The following is an 18,578-nucleotide window of genomic DNA, read 5'->3' on the forward strand; positions in this document are numbered from 1 at the left end:
ATATCAACTGACTAGTTATCAAAACTAAATACCATCAAACAGGTTATGCTAGCTTGCTGTTTCCAAATAAATGTCAAGCTTGTTTGATTTGACTGCCTACATGGGCAGCCTACCAGTTGCAATTGACAGTCAAGCAGTTGCATTTCTTCTGAGCTGTCTTATTGAAATAATTAGGCTATGTAATATTTCAAAAGTCAAAAATAAATCCTATCAGGAAAATATAGGCCCTATTTTTTCACAATGAAACAGTTGTTTCACAAGTAGGTAGTAGCCTACTTTTAGAATTCCATTAAATCATTTTTATTTATTTATTTAGTGAAACTCATGGTTGTCCTTGTCTATCTCAGATCTCATAGGCGATTGTATCTTTTGCTTAAGAAATCCTAACTTAACTATGCTTAAGAAATCCTAACTTAACTATTCAATTCTATTTCAAATGGTCAGTCTTCAGTAGACAGGGAGACTGAGCGCACGTGGGGAAAATAGCTGGTCAGTTTGTTGGCAATTCGTTTTGACAATTGGACATACAATTTTGACAACTGGACAGTTGTCGTTTGCACAGCAAATGCAGTACATCGTTCATGGCTTGTTGCTATCGGAGCGGTCACGGCCAACAACCCTGGCTGGAACTAGAAGCACTCCCCTCCCCCACAATCCATTTGTATGGTCGGATAGGCTTTTAAAGCTCAATGAGATAACTTTTTTACGGTTCAATATTCACCTTTACTTGCTATTAGTTTATGAATTGGCCTTAGCAAGACCCCAAAAATCATTTTCGTGACATGAGACCCTGTGAATTTATTATTTTAGAATTTTGGTGTACTGGCTAGTACACTGGCGGGAAATCTTGTGGTGGAAACGGAAGTGACACGTTTTGTGTGTCACAATATCAGGAAGACAACAAACACTTCGCCCCGTGAAACAAAATCTACATGCACATAAAAGAAAGAAGACCGGTACTGTATGTACCTGCATTGAAGCCATCCTTCCAGAAAGTAGTTACAATCTTCCAATCCAGTCTGCGCCAAGCGCGTTTGTTATAATTTTTACCCCATCATTACAGCGAGTGAGTGGGGGATTGTGGGAAGTGTGGTTCTTAAAACGCAGTGCCGATTTTATCACGACCAGAGGGGCTGCCAAAGTGCCGAGTTACCTCATGTAGCTTTAACCAAGGGAGTGTATTTTCAATGTTTGCTGGTAGCTAATGTCACAGAAAGGCAGGGAGGAATTCTATTCAAATGTTTGTGATAATTGCGCTATTGACGACACGGCCTATTCACGTGATATTCATGAATTAATTTTACTCCATTCATTGCAGTGTTTGAGTGACAAACGTTAGCGAGTGGGCGTTACCTCGCAGCAGTAGGAATATTGCTGGTTAATCGGAAAGGATAGCTTTTATTATTGCCCAGGGTGAGGACAATTTAGATTTTCATAGCGGCAAGGTATTATAGATAGAACAAGGTACCTTACCCTACAAGTATGCCTATACTGAAATACTGCGCTATACCCACGTTGCAGCACTCATGACCTATTTCCCATCACCTCAGGCTCGTCTTCCAGGTCACAGTCAGTGTCCGACGACAATGATTAGAGTCGAAGGAGGAGGAGGGGACAAGGACGGCGACAGGTGTAGAAATCACCGTTCAGCTGCATTCCCTCAAAGATCCCAACGCGTTTATGTTTAGCAGCCTCGCAATTTCATTTTCTCTGCACATTATTAGGCTTGTTATAAAAAAAGATGCTGATCATGCCGGTTGATTAAAGGACGATGCTCGTTTTTGACAACCTGGACCTTATTTACGGCATATTATAAGACGTTTCACTCACCGAGATAACTTTGGTGTAATTCGGAGCCCTGTAGAAGAAATGTAAAATCCAGCGCGAGCCAAGTATATCCATGTAATGGCGGCGGACGGGGCACTGAGAATGCAGCTTCTAAAAATCTATTTTCTGCCGCGAAACGGTTGTTTTCATCAATCTGTCTTCATGAATCACTAGTTGTGCTTACATAGAGCGTAGGCCTGTTGTGGTTTTTCACATGCCTCTGTAATATGATCTTTAGAAACGTCTTTCGAAACGAAATAGCTTCCCCACTTGCTCCAGCACGCATGCGCTTGGTCTTCACGGGTGGGTGCATGGAGATTGCCAAGAGGTCACTGTACTGTCCCCGATGGGTTGTGACCCAAGGAGGCGGAGTTTCGCCACCACGCCACTATCCACACCACAGACGCCACAACTCAGCCCCTGAGTGAGCTAGAGACACACAGTCTTCACCAGTGGGTGCAAGGAGGTTGCCCGGAGGTCAATGCACTGCCCCCTACCAGCTCTGAACCAAGGGGGAGGAGTTGTTCCACAACGCCACTATCCACGCCATGGACCACAGAACTCAGCCCACGTGGGCTAGAGACACACGGCCTTCACCGTTGGTTGCATAGAGATTGCCCAGAGGTCACTGTACTGTCCCTGACAGGCTTCCAAGCTTTTAAGCTATCCGCTCCATCATTTATTCCATCTTTCAGCTTTGCTCATCTTTCATCTTTCAAGCTAAAGCCTCAGTTCAAGGCTTAAACTACTCAGGTTTAAAAGTTTATACATATTTAAGTTCTTAGCTTCTTTAGGTAATGATGTTCCAATTCTGTCAGTTTCACATTTCAGCTAAGCTTCCAGGTTTTCCAGCTTACAAGTTTTTTAGCAATACATTCCATCATTTATTCCATGTTTCAGCTTTGACAGTATTACAGTTTATCTTCCAGCTTTTGTAGCAATGTATACGTTTTTAGCTTCTTTAGGCAATGCAGTTCAGCTTCTAATTCTGCCAGTTTCACGTCAGCTTCCAAGTTTTTCAGCTTCCAGGATTTTCAGGTGTGATGCATTTGACATTTCAGATTTTTCACATTCATGCATTTTCAGTAATGCTTTTGCTATTCCATTCAGCTGCTCAGCATTCACACGCATTTTCTGCAGGAAATGCAATTTTCCAGTTAGCTACAATGTTTAGCTACATTTCAATTGATCACGTCTACAAATCATCTCTCATTGCTAGCTTCCTTAGAAGTGACAGCAAAAAAAGAGGAAGTGGTTTGCTACAGTAACTCTGGATCTTGTCGAGGGTCAAAATCTCATAAGTCCCAGTAACTTAAATTATAATGTGTTGCCTTCGTCTTGCTTATTGACTATGTAAATATAGCCTACAATATACAATACGATGTACAATATACACAATATAATACAAAGAATATAGCCAACTAGTTTACAATATAGGCAGTTACTGCCAATATTGAGTTTCATTGCTCAACGACACCTCCTGGCGGCTATTGTGCAACACTGAATAAGGAGGTGGTCTGGAGTGGTCCGAACTGTCCCCTAAAACATCCCTGCTGCTGTCGTTGCTGCTCTCCCCACAAGATGCGAAATATTGAGGTTCGGATTACTGTACATACAGTCTCATATCTGTAGAGCTGTCTCATTCCTGTAGAATGGTAAATGGACTACACTTATATAGCGCTTTTCCACCTTAGCGGCACTCAAAGCGCTTTACAATGGCCTCTCATTCACCCATTCACACACACATTCACACACCAATGGCGGTAGCTGCCATGCAAGGTGCTAACCTGCTCATTGGGAGCAATTTGGGGTTAGGTGTCTTTCTCAAGGACACTTTGACATGTGGACAGTCGGAGCTGGGATTCGAACCACTGACCCTTCGATCACTGAACGACCCACTCTACCAACTGAGCTACAGCCGCCCATACCTGTAGAACCTCTCATACCTGTAGAACCTCTCATATCTGTAGAACCTCTCATATCTGTAGAACCTCTCATAGCTGTAGAACCTCTCATACCTGTAGAACCTCTCATATCTGTAGAACCTCTCATATCTGTAGAACGACGGTTACGTATTGGTTATGTATTGTGAGGGCAGAGCCGGACCGGGAGTGGTTACGGACCATAACATAACCCGTCCGAACCTCACCCAGCCCCAAAAGGGACAGGGACAGACCGCCGCTCACCTGATGGTCCCGTCCCAGGCCAAAAGACCATCATGTCTGACGCCTTGCCCAGCACAGATGGTGTTACAGAGACAGAAGAAATGGACAAAAGATCACAGCAGACAAAAGGGGATGGTGACAACCATGTCCACCACAGACACTCCACACACACTGTCGGCACACTCAAATCACTGACCTGGCACTCTCAAATCACTGACCCGGCACTCTCAAATCACTGACCCGGCACTCTCAAATCACTGACCCGCTTGCCCAACGCCAAAGCGAGGAGCAACGCAGTATTGATAGAAAGCCTCTTAAGGGAAACCTGCTCCCATTGGTTCAAATGAAGCTTCACAGAGCGCGTTCAAAGCCAAAAGCAGTTCCCATGTTGGCACCGTAGCTTTACGCACAGAACGAAGATGGCGCACGCCAGCCAAAAAACGCTTGACTAAGGGATGCCCATAGACCGAACCCCTCATGACATGCGGAAATAGCACATGCATACACTTTAATAGTGGATGCCGCTAAACCGTCCTCATGATCCACCAGGTGTTGGAGAACCTCCAGAATCATCTCGACTTGGGAGCAACATCTCTCTCACCACGCCAGCATGCAAAAGCGGCCCACTTGCCAGAGTAAACGATAGCAGTGGAGATTGCGATACCTGTAGAATTGTCTCTCATACTTGTCAAACTGTCTCATACCTGTAGAACTTCCTCATACCTGTAGAACTGTCTCATACCCGTAGAACTGTATCTCATACCTGTAGAACTGTCTCATACCTGAGGAACTGTCTCTCATACCTGTAGAACTGTATCATACCTGTAGAACTGTCTCTCATATATGTAGAACTGTCTCTCATACCTGTAGAACTGTCTCTCATATATGTAGAACTGTCTCTCATACCTGTAGAACTTCCTCATACCTGTAGAACTGTCTCTCATACCTGTAGAACTGTCTCATATCTGTAGAACTGTCTCTCATACCTGTAGAACTGTCTCTCATATATGTAGAACTGTCTCTCATACCTGTAGAACTTCCTCATACCTGTAGAACTGTCTCTCATACCTGTAGAACTGTCTCATATCTGTAGAACTGTCTCTCATACCTGCAGAACTGTCTCATGCCTATTATGGTTTTAATTAGAATTATGGTTTGAATTAATGAATTACAGAAATTAGTCTCAAATTCATTCACAGACATTTATGTGGCATACAGGGAGGATGTTTGAGGTCTGTGTGTGTGTGTGTGTGTGCGTGCGTGCGTGACATACTTTATGCAGTCCTCACAGTCGATGTTTCCTGTGGTCTCCTTGATGGTTCTCTCTGAGAGGAAGGCAGGGTACTCTGTGTCACATGGTACCAGCATGGTCCTGCCCAGCCTCTGAGCTGGACACAGAGAAGGACAGAGACAGGTAAGGTGAGGATCGTTTTCAGATCTTGCTCAACCTGATCATCTCTATTATACATGTGACAGGTGTGCTACACAACACAGTTAAACAACTTAACAACTTACACAGTTGTGGAGGATAACTTGGTATTTCTTAGCCATTCAGTGCTACTCATCATCATTGCCTAAACACTGCTGCCGCCCTATGGTAAGTTCTGGTACTACATTTATTTCACAAGAATGCCACTGGTTCCGAAGTCATTCATTGAATAATCACATAAAACATATCAAGCATTTACATACTAAATAAACACATACAAACAACATATTTTTAGTATATGGCATAACATACATAAAGTCAAAAGCAGATTATTAATGTGCCTGAACAGTATTTTGATTGCTGGAGTGTGTGAATATTGGGTGTTTGTGAGGAATGCTGCCTTTAAACTGCCAGGATTAGTTCAGCTTGAGAATGAGCATGGATAGTGTTAGCGCTCAGCTCTGTCATGTCCCTAGTGTGTGTGTGTGGTATGTGTGTGTGTGTGTGTGGCTCTGGTGTGTGTATGGTGTGTGTGTGTGTGTGTGTGTGTGTGTGTGTGTGTGTGTGTGTGCGCGTGTGTGCATGTGTATGTTTGTGTACGGGCGTGCGTGTGCACACAAGTGTGCATGTGTGTATCTGTGTGTGTGTGATGCTCTGGTATGTGTGTGTGTGTGTGTGCGTGTGCACACAAGTGTGCATGTGTGTGTGCATGTATGTGTGCCAGTATGTTGCTCTGGTATGTGTGTGTGTGCGTGCGCACACAAGTGTGCGTGTGTGTGTGTGTCATGTCTCCATTGTGTAGAGATAGTATGGAGCTTGGTCAGAGCTGGGTTTAATGAGGAGTGTGTTTGCGAGGAGCACAAGCTGACCGTATTTCACCTGGGATCAGCAGGGCATGCTGGGAACGCCTTACACTCCTCCTCTGTCTACAGCCCTGTCTCCCTCCTTCTATACGCTTTTATTTCTCTCTCCTTTCTCTCTCTCTCCACCTCCCTCTCCTCTCTCTGTCTCCACCTCCCTCTCCTCTCTCCTTTCTCTCTCTCTCCGCCTCTCTCTCCTGTCTCTCTCTCCACCTCCCTCTCCTCTCTCTCTCTCCGCCTCTCTCTCCTGTCTCTCTCTCCACCTCCTTCTCCTCTCTCTCCACCTCCCTCTCCTCACCATCTCTCTCTCCACCTCCTTCTCCCCTCTTTCTTTTTCTCTCTCATTCTCCACCTCTCTCCCCTCCCCCTCTTTCTCTCTCCACATCCCTCTTCCCTCATATCTGTGTGTGTGACGGTCAGAGAATTATATCAGATATTAGTTTTGGCGTGGGTTAACAGCAACTAGGCCTTCATTTCATGCTGGTTAGTGAGGCCTGAGGCCCAGTCGGGTTCCAGGGTTACACACCCCATAAAGTACTGAGAATAGCTCAACTTCTTACCCTGGCAGAGACGCGTGTCTGTGTGTGAGTGTGTGTGTTTGTGTGTGTCCAGTTACAAAGCGGATATTGCTTCTCACTGCCACCAATATGACATACATCCTTGCAGATCGTAAAACCACTGAGATTAACCCCCTGTGGACCCTGCTCACTAGTACACACACACACACACCTATACACACACACCTACACACACACACACACCTACACGCGCACACACACCTACACACACACACAAACACATGGGTCATGTAAGGCAATGTTCTGCGCTGTCGACCTCTAGGGGTTTATTACTCTCTGTTCTGCTCCTCCAGCGGTCAGTGACTTAGAGAGAGAGAGAGAGAGAGAGAGAGAGAGAGAGAGATAGAGTGAGAGATACAGTGAGAGAGCGAGAGAGTTAGAGAGATTGTGTGTGTGCGCGCGCGCGCGTGTGTGCGCGTGCCAGCTAGCTAAGCTTAGTATCTAGAGCTTTGCCTTGTAAGCTGTCATCCTTGTTGCCATGGTTTCTAGTACCACAGAGCAACAACAACTGTGATTCAGCAAAAAGAGTTTGACGTACAACACCATGTTTACTCAATGCTTTATGACACCATGTTTACTATCATGAATGCTTCAGCATCTCTTCAGGTGCAGTGTTTCCCATACGTTAATTCATCCATGGCGGCCCGCCATGGATGAATTTGTCCCGCCATAGCTGCAACATTTAGGTTATCAAAAGTTTTTACTTCTCTAAATAAATAACAAAACTCAAACGCGTTGTGTTTTGCGCTGTGCTCATGGTACTCTGCTGGGCTACTCCCCCTCCTCCGCAAATCGCGTGGATTGAAATAGGTCGAGTGCCAATCACACTTGTTGGAAGTGTGAATTGCACACATCTGCATTAATTCACGCTGGAATTCCACACGGAGTTGAGATACGGTTGTGTGAGGTAAGTTAACATTAGCTACTTACAATATATGCAATACAATCCATATTGAATATCCACTGTAGTTGTCTACTTGTCCAAACCTAATTTGGGCTATGCTGCAACGTTCATTTTCCAGTCTATGTAATGCAAATTTTCCAGCTAGCAAGCTAGACTGTTAATTAGCTACCAGCAACGTTACCTAGCTAAAGTTAGGCTAGCACTAGCTAACGTTAGCTATATAGGTTTGCATGTAACGTTAGTCAGGCCAATGTCATTGAAAAACAGGATCGTCTTAAGCTTATCTAATATGTTTGTACTCTTGACTTTCAGGTCATGAGTACCAGACCAATATATACATTCTTCAAGAAGAAAGAGTAGAAGAGTAGAAGCAGATGAAGAAACTGCTGCGGAGCCTGAGGTAACGTTGGCTTGCTAGCTAGGATAACGTAGCAATAGATGCTAAGTCAATAGCCAAACATTGCCTATGAATTGCCTATGAATAATTATTATTCATACGCTTTTGTCAAAAAATAAAGTGGATTAACTAACAGTGAAATGTTTATTTACAACAGGAGAGACGGCTTCTCCAGCCAGCAGTCTCAACCAGCAGCCAGCAGAGCCAGTGGCGGGAGAGGGACAGAGAGAGAGAGACTCTGACTCTCAGGCAGGAGAGCTTCCTCTCCATCCAGCAGCCAGCAGTCTCTCAGAGAGGGACAGAGAGAGAAGGACTTGACTCTGACTCTCAGATGGCAGAAGGGCAGGTAGAGGCAACAGGGCAGGTAGCTCCCTCACTCATCATTCTCTCTCTCACACATGCACTCTCTCTCTCACACACACACTCACACTTTGTTAGTGTCAGAGGCTCATTAGATAGTAGGAAGGAGGGAGAGAGGGTGGGAGATATATTAGACCAGTAAGATGTCCAGGCCCTCTGCCCTGGTGTGTGGCAGCTGTTAGTGTCAGAGGGGAAGCCTCGTTCAGGTTGCACGATTGCCATCTCTGAGGGATCTCTATTAGATGATGGTCAGCTGGCTCTTTTTAGCAACTGCAGTCATTTCAGCTTCCACTGGCACATTTTCTCACAGATTTTTCTTTTTCAGAACTGACATTTTTAAGGGCTCATGTTCGCAGTATGTTGCATTAAATAGCCTTTTGTACAGTAGATGGAAATGTGGTCTTTGGCACATTGAGTTTTTTGTCAGGGTGTTACCTGTATTTTCATTAAAAAAGACTGGGCACGACACTGGATGTTATTTAATATTGATTATTATGTATTAAAGTCCTGTCTCGTTTACCATGATTTGTGTATGACTACTTCTTTGCTATCCCCTTTCATGACCAAATGTGGTCCGATGTTTAAATTGCTATGGCTTCTTGATTTTGCTCTCAAAAGTGTGCCAAATTGATGCATTTAAATTAACAATGTTAAAAATTATCCCGGGGGGGCATGCCCCTGGACCCCCCTAGAGGGTCGGAGGTCCACCCCCCATAGCTGCCCAAAATCCTGTGGGAAACACTGAGGTGTATCATGGAACTATGTTTGAGGACTGAGGGACGATGTTTGACTATCATATTTACTTATGGAACCATGGTTGATAATATTTACTATGTATTCTGAGTGCTATGGTATAGATTTTTCTCCAACAAATGTGGGCCCATGGAACATGCGGTGTGTGTGTGTGTGTGTGTGTCCATGCGTGTGTTCGTACCTGTAGCTGTGAGGTCAGAGTACCACCAGCTATACAGGTTAAACTCCACCAGGAATCTGGAGAGGGAAGAGGACACACACAGACCATCAATGACCTCAGCTTCAACTCCCGTACCTTACATACAGTACATACACACACACACACACACACACACACACAAACTTACATGATGAGCTCAGTTAGAAGCCATTTCACTGTGGCGATGAAGGCAAAGTAGGGCTGAGGAGAGAGAAATAGAGAGAGTACTGGGTATGGGAGCTGAAGACCCTTCACTGTCAGAGACAACACCTTCACCTTCATATTCACCTTTTAGCTTATACTTTTTCTTTCCTTTATTTAACTATTTATTTGTTTATTTTTCTTTTCTTGAGTTAATTATTTTTATTTATTTATTATTTATGTATAAGACTTTGCTTTGGCAATAATGAACCTTGTTTTTTTTCATGCCAATAAAGCTCATTTAATTGAATTGAGAGATATATATATAGAGAGACATAGAGAGAGATAGAGATATAGAGAGACATAGAGAGGGTGACAGAGAGATATAGAGAGACAGAGAGATATAGAGAGACAGAGTGGGTGATAGAGAGACAGGAAGAGAGAGAGACAGAGAGGGTGATAGAGAGAGAGAGAGAGAAACATTATAGATATTGCAAAACAACAACAACAAAAATCTCTATTGGAAAGAACAAACACTCCATTCTCCATTGAGAACACAAAACATACTATTTGGCTTTAAATCGAATACATTACCAAATTACCTTAGAACCATATTGGATACAACTTTGACTATTTACAGACTTAGTGAACATAATCTGGGTATAGAGAGGGGTGGTCATAGGAAAACTTGGCATCCCAGAGAAGAAAGGTTGTGCTCAGGATGACATCACAGGAAGTAGAACTGACCTTCACTTCCTCACAGCATGCAAATACCAAAACTTTAGACAAAGCTCTTTCCCCCAAATCACCAAAAATGTCACAGCTTGAGAACTATTCAGAATTAATTATATACCTAAATTAATATTTAACATCTTTTTTGTTAATTGTTCTGTTTTTTGTTGATTGTGTTTGCTTTAGTTTATACCCACTTTATTGTTAAATTAGTGTTATCATAATGCATTGTTTTTGCACCCTGTTGAACTTTAGTACCCTTTGGACACCCTGTATATGGTATATTGAGTACACTTCATGTTGTGCCTTTCTGCCCCCCTCCACCCCCTTTAAGACGATTCCCCTTTGGGGGTAAATACATTTCATATATATACAGTATATGGAAAATAATCTTATTTTACCAGGTTAGTCCTATTGAGATCAATGATCTCATTTAAAGGGAGACCTGGCCAAAATAGCAGCATAAAATAGCAGCATAAAAGTTACAGACAATAAAACAACAATAAAAACAACAATAAGGCAACAATGAAACATAAAATGTTACAAAGTTATAGAATGTACAAATGAAGAGAAGAGTGCTCACATCCAGCAGAGTGTGGCCACTGTCACTGCTCTCAGAGAAGATCCCACAGATGGCCTGGTAGTCATACAGCGTTACCCTGGAGACAGGAACAGAGGTTCAGTTAGGTGGACACACACATCTACCCTGTCTGTAGAGAGAGGAGAGGAGGAGAGGCCATGAGGAGGAGAGAAGGAGGAGAGGGGGAGAGGAGGAGGAGAAGCGGAGGAGAGATTACAAAAAAAAGAGGGAGAAAGAGAGAGAGGAGAGAGGGATGAGGAGGATGAGAGGGGAGGAGAGGAGGATGAGAGGGATACCTCATCTCCCCTCCCTCCCTATGGGTATACCATTCAGAATGACAGAATGACTGGGGCAGGTGTGTGTGTGTGTGTGTGTGTGTGTGTGTGTGTGTGTGTGTGTGTGTGTGTATTTGTGTGTGTGTATGGGTTGGGGGGTATTAAGAGCTTTGGGGGGATTAGCCCGCCCTGATGATATGACGTCTGATTCTGTCAGGGTCGGGTCATTTCACACACAAGCACACACACACACACACATGCACACACACACACACACACGCGCGACACGAGTCACCCTCAGTCTGTTGCCTTAGGGCATGTTCGTCGAGTTACAGTTATACCCTGTGTGTGCGTGTGTGGGCGTGCGCCTGTGTGCATTTGTGTGTGTGTGTGTGTGTGTGTGCAGGCGCGTGTGCATGCGCGTGTGTGCATTTGTCCGTGTTTGTGTGTGTGGGTGCGTGCGTGTGTAAAGTGTGTGTGTGCACGCCTGCATTTGTGTGTGAGTGTGTGCATGCGTGTGTGTGTGTGTGTGTGTGTGTGTGTGTGTGTGTGTGTGTGTGTGCGCGTGTTGGTATGTGTGCATGTGCATGTGTATGTCTGTGTGTTTCTGTGTGTGCATGTGTGTGTGTGGGGGGGTCAGTCCGCTCTTTCCACAGCCTAGGGCAATGTTTCGGCAGAATCCAGAGTCACACGGTCAGGGTCCAATTAACACTGATCCTGCTGTATTAATACTGTTATCAGCACCGCTAACTAGCCTAATACACTGATGTCTGTGCGTGTGTGTGTGTATGGCTGTGTGTTCTTATGTTTGTCATATGTGTTTGTTAGAGGATGCGCCAGTGTGAGTGTGTGTGTGTTTCAGTGCCTGTGTGTGTTTTTGTGTGTGCAACAGAGCCCCTCCAAGGCCGATAATACACTCAATGGATAGGTGCATAGACAAAATTCCTCAAAAACACCATAAACTCTAATTTTCAAAGACAGGGAACTTACCAAGTGGTCACTGGTGTCCTCTGATATTCTGGCAAATAAATCACCACAAAGTATGCTCTGTTTTTTTGTCAAAACATCAACGGACACCAGTTACCACTCTGTGAGTTTCCTGTATTTAAAACGAGAGTTCATGGTGTTTTTGAGGGATTTTGTCTATGCACCTATGGATCCATTGAGTGTGAGAGTGCACCGTTTGACAAAACGTTGACATCGGCCGTTGTATATGATTGTAAATAACCTTCCAACATAGTTAATAATGCTAAACTCCGAACCTGTCCTTTAAGAGCTGTCAGTGCAGGAGACATGATCTCATGGGCTGTCTCTTTGATAGGACACACATACTGTACACACGCATGTACCCACGCACACACACACACACACACACACACACACACACACACACACACACACACACACACACACACACAAACACACACCTACACACACACTTACCTCTTAAAGGAGCCCATATGAAGCAGTTTATTCATCACTGCCCCTTCTGCCTCTCCAAAGAACTTCCCGGTCTGAGAGAGAGAGAAATAGAGAGAGAGAGAGAGTGAGAGAGATAGGGAAAGCTCCTTATTGTTATAAGCAGAGCTACACGACCACACCATACACTGGACCCATTAACAAAAAACAGGCCAGCCAGGTCACAAAGCCAGGGCTCAAATGTAACATGATCCCATCGAAGGTTGACATAACCCAAGCTGGCCCTAGCCCACCACACTCAGCCATCTGAAGGCAGGGTAAGGCACGTGAAGGGAGAGTCGGACAGGGAGCGGTTATGCCCAGTAGCATAACCCGCCAGGCCTCACCCAAACCCATAAAGGGACAGAGACGGACAGTCACTCACCCACAGCCCAAAAGAAGCCACTCATGCCCGACGCTAACTCCCACGGGCAGCTGTGCTCACTGCCACAGAGGGCATGCTCAATAAATAGTAGTTGACAAAAGGGAATGGTGATGATCAAGTCGTAGCCGCACAAATGTCCGGCACAGAAACAGAACACATCCAGCATGTCAGGCAGGTTCTCCAACGTCTCCTTGAGAACAGGCTTTTTGTCAAGGCAGAGCAGTGTGAGCTCTCTTGGCTCCTGTGATTGCCCTGTCGTGTAATCTTACTATTGTGTCCCTGACTGTACTGTAGTTTATCTGTTTGTGTGTTTTGTTGTAACCATGTTTTTATGCTGCCAATTTTGGTCAGGTCGCTCTTGGAAAAGAGGTTTTTAATCTCAATGAGTTTTTTACCTGGTTAAATAAAGGATATTGATTGATTGATTGATTGATTGGTGAGTTCCAGGTCCCCACAGTGCAGTTGGGCTTCGCCAACTTTTACAGGAGGTTCATAAGGAACTACAGCCGTGTGGCTGCTCCCATGACCGCCCTCACCTCCAGGGCAACTCGCTTCTCTTGGACCCCCCAGGCGAAAGCTGACTTTGATGAGCTTAAAAGGCTCTTCACCACGGCTCCTGTCCTCACCTTGCCTGATCCCTCATGCCAATTTATCTTGGAGGTTGATGCATCTGACACAGGGGTGGGTGCGGTCCTGTCCCAACGGTCTGCCTCTGACGACAAGCTCCATCCCTGCGCTTTCTTTTCCTGCCGGCTAGAACGGAATTACAAACTCATCATTACTAAACTCTTTGTTTATTGTTTTTCCCTGCCATAGTTTTTGTGTTTGTAAATACATGGAAGTGAATGAGCCATAGTTAGCCGTCAGCTGCATTCATTTCCATGTATTTCCAAACGCGAAAACAACAGCAGGGAAAAACAATCAGAGTTTAGTAATGATGAGTTTGTAATTCCGTTAGTGTATTCAGCCTGTTATTTTGACTATTTTGGTTCTTGAAGTGGTGTTTTTATAATGAACTTTTAACATTGGAGTCAACGGGCACTTCCGCATTCTCCCACCTGATTACGTCAGACTCGACCAATATGGTGGCCGTGGGAAATGAGCGTATGTAGCTAACTACGATTGGATAAGCCAACAAGCTCTGTGGGGCCGAGCTCCACGGAATAGAAAAGAGGGTTTCCCTTTACAGAAGGAAGGACATAACAGGTCCTCCCAGAGGTGTATGTAGCTAAACAGCGCCAAGCTTACTGTTGCATATAGAGCTTAGAGCTTGGCTAGGCTACCAATGTTTTATTCTGTAAAAACAGAACCTAGTGTCACCTAGTTTGCAGATTAACTAGCTAAGTAAAACAGCTAGCTAATGTTAGCTAGTGCTAACGTTCACTGTCTCTACAGTGCAGTCTTGCCAAAAACCGACCATCCTCGTCATCAGGAGAGCCTTTTAGAGGGAGATATAATTTTAGTTAGCCTGCACTCTAGCACAAAAAGTTAAACTTTTTTCAACTGAAAAAAAAAAGCGCTCATGGAGCTATGACAGTAAAAACCTCTTGGAACATAGCTCTCGTCTCTAAAGCGCGCTAGAGCTCATTACTCATTGTAGACAACAAGAAAACAGTGCCAGCTCTAAAATACAGCTCGCCGATGGACACACTCTTACATAAGAGCACTTTCGCCACAAACACCCTTATATACTGTACAGTAAGAGCACATTCACCACACATAGCCTCACACAGCCCAGTCACTGGAGGCCAAACTGGACTGGACAGAGTACTTCTAACCACTGGACTGGACGGCAGTAAGACTAAGACTAAAGCATAATTCATATCCATGTTCACCAGACTGAAAAGTGTGCTTCTCACCATAGTGTAGTCTTCTGCTACCAGTATGAATCCATTGTTGTCGATGAGGTAACAGTTGATGTTCTGTGAGAAAAGCAGAGGTTACTTCAGTTGAAAAGAGGGATGAGAGAGTATTTATATTTTTCAAACTGCAATGTCCACATTTTTCTATATATACGTAACATAGACAGTCATAATATATATATATATATATATATATATATATATATATGTCATGCAAACAACAATACTTCTACCTTGTGGTGAGAGCAGAAATGACAACGGCAGCAAAGTTTTAGCAGCGTGTCCAGACCACTCCAGACCACCTCCTTACCCAGTGTTGCAAAATAGCCGCCATGAGGCGTCTTGCGCAAGCAAGCAGTAGGCAGTATAACTGCCTTTTAAACAAGTGTATTATTTGTATTATATTGTGTATATTGTACATCGTATTGTAGGGGAGAGCTGGGTCAAAAGTCGCACGGGACGAAAGTCGCGTTCACATTTTCTCCAGAATGACTGGACCTGCAATCATATGGTTATACATGCCTGCACATATTACCGTGTAGGCCTACGAGCTCCGTTCAAATTTTGGGCGCGATCGCAGCATATTTGACAGAGATATCGATGGAAACCACTTTTGCCCCATATAAGTAAAATAATGGTCTCATAAGCATTTTTCGATTGTAAAATTGTGTTCACTTGTTTTAGTTTGCAAACATATGCAATTTTCTTAGCATATCTACTGGCTACATGATAGCATAACTTTCAAGTTTCGTACGAGCAAGTCGTGCCTGCAAGCCAGGGAGAAATGACAGGAGACCGTGGCGGGACAAAAGTCGCATCCTGTAGGACAGAAGTCGCATTGTGATGGCTTAGAACCAGAGGGGTGCGCGAGGCACGCGTGACATTTGGGCAGAATGAACAGGTGAAATGAAAGCTCTCGAAGAGATCTTTCTAATGCTATTGGTCAACTTTGTATGCAGTTTTAATGTGAAAGATGAATCTTAAATGCACTCAAGACAAATTATTTTGCCTCGTAACTTTTGTCGAACCCCCTGGTCCCAGTCAATTGGATTATATAGGCTACTTTCATTTACAATGACGTTACATTATGAACACAAATAGCTCAAAGGAGTAGTAAAGGGAAAATGCATGTTTAGCCCTGTTTTAAGGTTACTTATGATCATATACAATGGTTCAGATCAAAACGTTGACAAAACTATCACTTTTGAGAAAGTCTGATAATTGCTCTACCACCGTTTTGGTCATACAATGGATGTGGATGGTCACCTTGAAAAATCTTTCAAAAACATGTTAAACTCTCGATTTCAAAGACAAGAAGCTCACCAAGGGGGTAATTGGTGTCCGTTGGTGTTCTGACATCAAATTCGCCGCAAAGTATGAATCCTGTAGGGTTTTATTGATCGTTTTATGAAATCCATTGACTTGTATTGACGCGACCGTTGTAGATCAATCCGCAGAGGGGATTCAGGAAGCGGAACTACTTACGGCAGCTATTGTTATTGTTTATGTTGCTAGGCTACCTAGTTTGCAGAAGTTTACACACGTATGTGCTGCAACTAAATAGTTCTATGCTAAATATTTTAAAAAGCCTTTCCAGATATACTAGAATTTTATTTTATGGCGAATTATATGTCAGAACGCCAACTAAGACCTTGGTGAGTTTATTATCTTTGAAATCGAGAGTTTAACATGTTTTTGAAAGATTTTTCAAGATGCCCACCCACATCCATTGTATGACCAAAACGGTGGTAGAGCAATTATCAGACTTTCTCAAAAGTGCTAGTTTTGTCAACGTTTTGATCTGAACCATTGTATAAGTAACCTAAAGAGACGCGCAGTCTCTTTAGCCCTGAGACCATCAGGCAGGCTGCTCAGGAGGTCGTTGAAGGCTATATATTATTATGATATTATGTCTAATAATACATTCGTTGAAAGTTAAGAGAATTAGCCTACATGCCAAAAAAAAACAGATAGGACACACTTTGCAGCAGTGCGACTTTTTCCCCTCTCCTATGAGACTTTTGTCCCGCTCGGCAGGGACTGTAACTATCCTATCCTATATTATTAACCAACATTATTCCTACTGCTGTGAGGTAATGCCCACATACCCACTCGTTAGTTTGTCATTCAAACTCTACTGTAATGAATGGACTGAATAGACTATCATGAATTGGTCCGCAGGCCTAACTGACATTTATTACAGCAAGCTAGCATAACCTGTTTGATGGTATTTTGTTCTGATAACTGGTCAGTTGATATATGTTTGTCCATATTACCTAGCCTATACAGTAGCTAGACTTTTCCATGGCTTGACTTGCTACAGTATTTGTCTAGCTCACCACTCGCCAGCAACCAACCTGGACTAGGCTAGTGCAATACCCCTCCACCTGCTACAAGTTCATTCATATTCAAATAAACGGAATGGATGTGTTTCCTAGCCCCACGAAAACCATGATCTTCAGTGGGCCAGTGGGGGGAGGTGGGTGCTACTAACGTTAGCGAGTTCAATGCCAGTCCTGATTTCGATAGCAACTAGCCATGAACAAAATGTAGCCCAATTCATTTGCTGTGCAACATCAACTGTCCAGTTGTCAAAATGAATTGCCAACAACGTAATTATGCTGACCAGCTATTTTTCCCACACTCACTCCCTCCGCCCACTGCAGCTGGAGCAAACTAACTAGGCTACTGCTGTTTCTCTCGTTCTACTAGGCTACACGCTTCAAAAATTAATTAAACCTACAGTATCACCAGACCAATTGTAGGTGTGGACCTGGCAATCTGCCCCAAATATTCCAGCCCAGTTGAATAGAGAAACTATCAATTCAAATGCAGGCTGACCGTTTGAGATAAAATTGAATGGCTACATTAGGATTTCTTAAGCAACGATAGCCTATGAGATCTGAGATAATCTAGGACACACCATGAGTTTAGGAATAGCTACTGTAATAAGAAGATAGGCATTTTTCCATTGATAGATCACCAGCTATTTTATAAAGTGCACAGCTACAGAGCTTGGGGGATAGGCAATAGGTAGCAGGTAAATGTGGGTTGAAGTGAAACTTAACTGGTTTAGTGCTTTTTATTGATTATATATTTAATGTATTTAGCTACTCTGACTGCATCGTTGAAATTGGGGTTGAAAATGAGAGATTTCTGAGTTTCCGGGTTTAAATCTAAAGAATGAATGAATGATGTCAGATCAGTTGGTAATGATATCCCCGCCAATTTTATGTAGGCTACTGTCTCTGCTGTAGCTAACCCAAAAAAGCAGTTTGTAATTCAGACCGGTCAAACTGAGAAACATAGCCTACATTATAAGCGATGGCAACCAGCTTGTCAGAGAAGCCTAGTAGCCTACTGCCCCTGTAGCAGTGCTCTACTTCCCCTTGTGGTTGCGGGTTGTAGAATTGTTTTACCGCCGCTGCCACTGTCGTTGTTGCTTTCACCACGAGGTAGGACAAAGTATTGCAGTTTGCATGAATCTATGTATTAAGGCTGTCAACGTTAACGCATTAACGCTTACGTTTAAACTTAAAATCATAATTAATCACAGCCTATTATAGTGATTAACTTGATGACATTTTAAGTCGATTGACAGCACGGATATATATATATATATAGTATATCTATTAGAGAGAGATAGTTATCTTTACTTAACTGTAGCTCTGTT

General features: G+C 43.6%; 1 protein-coding gene across 1 annotated transcript in view; it reads right to left on the minus strand.

Annotated features, from left to right (window-relative positions):
* cacna2d3a (calcium channel, voltage-dependent, alpha 2/delta subunit 3a) overlaps positions 1-18,578 on the minus strand; it is a gene marked incomplete at both ends in the record, with an annotated part of 255,462 nt that overhangs the window by 39,910 nt on the left and 196,974 nt on the right. The window contains 6 exons of the mRNA XM_084436018.1: positions 5,266-5,380; positions 9,455-9,510; positions 9,621-9,673; positions 10,929-11,004; positions 12,644-12,714; positions 14,903-14,965. Of these exons, the coding sequence (XP_084292144.1) occupies positions 5,266-5,380; positions 9,455-9,510; positions 9,621-9,673; positions 10,929-11,004; positions 12,644-12,714; positions 14,903-14,965 (434 nt within the window). The remainder of the gene's footprint in view (positions 1-5,265; positions 5,381-9,454; positions 9,511-9,620; positions 9,674-10,928; positions 11,005-12,643; positions 12,715-14,902; positions 14,966-18,578) is intronic.

This window comes from Borostomias antarcticus (assembly GCF_949987555.1).
Source record: "Borostomias antarcticus genome assembly, chromosome: 3".
NCBI classification, from domain to species: domain Eukaryota; kingdom Metazoa; phylum Chordata; class Actinopteri; order Stomiiformes; family Stomiidae; genus Borostomias; species Borostomias antarcticus.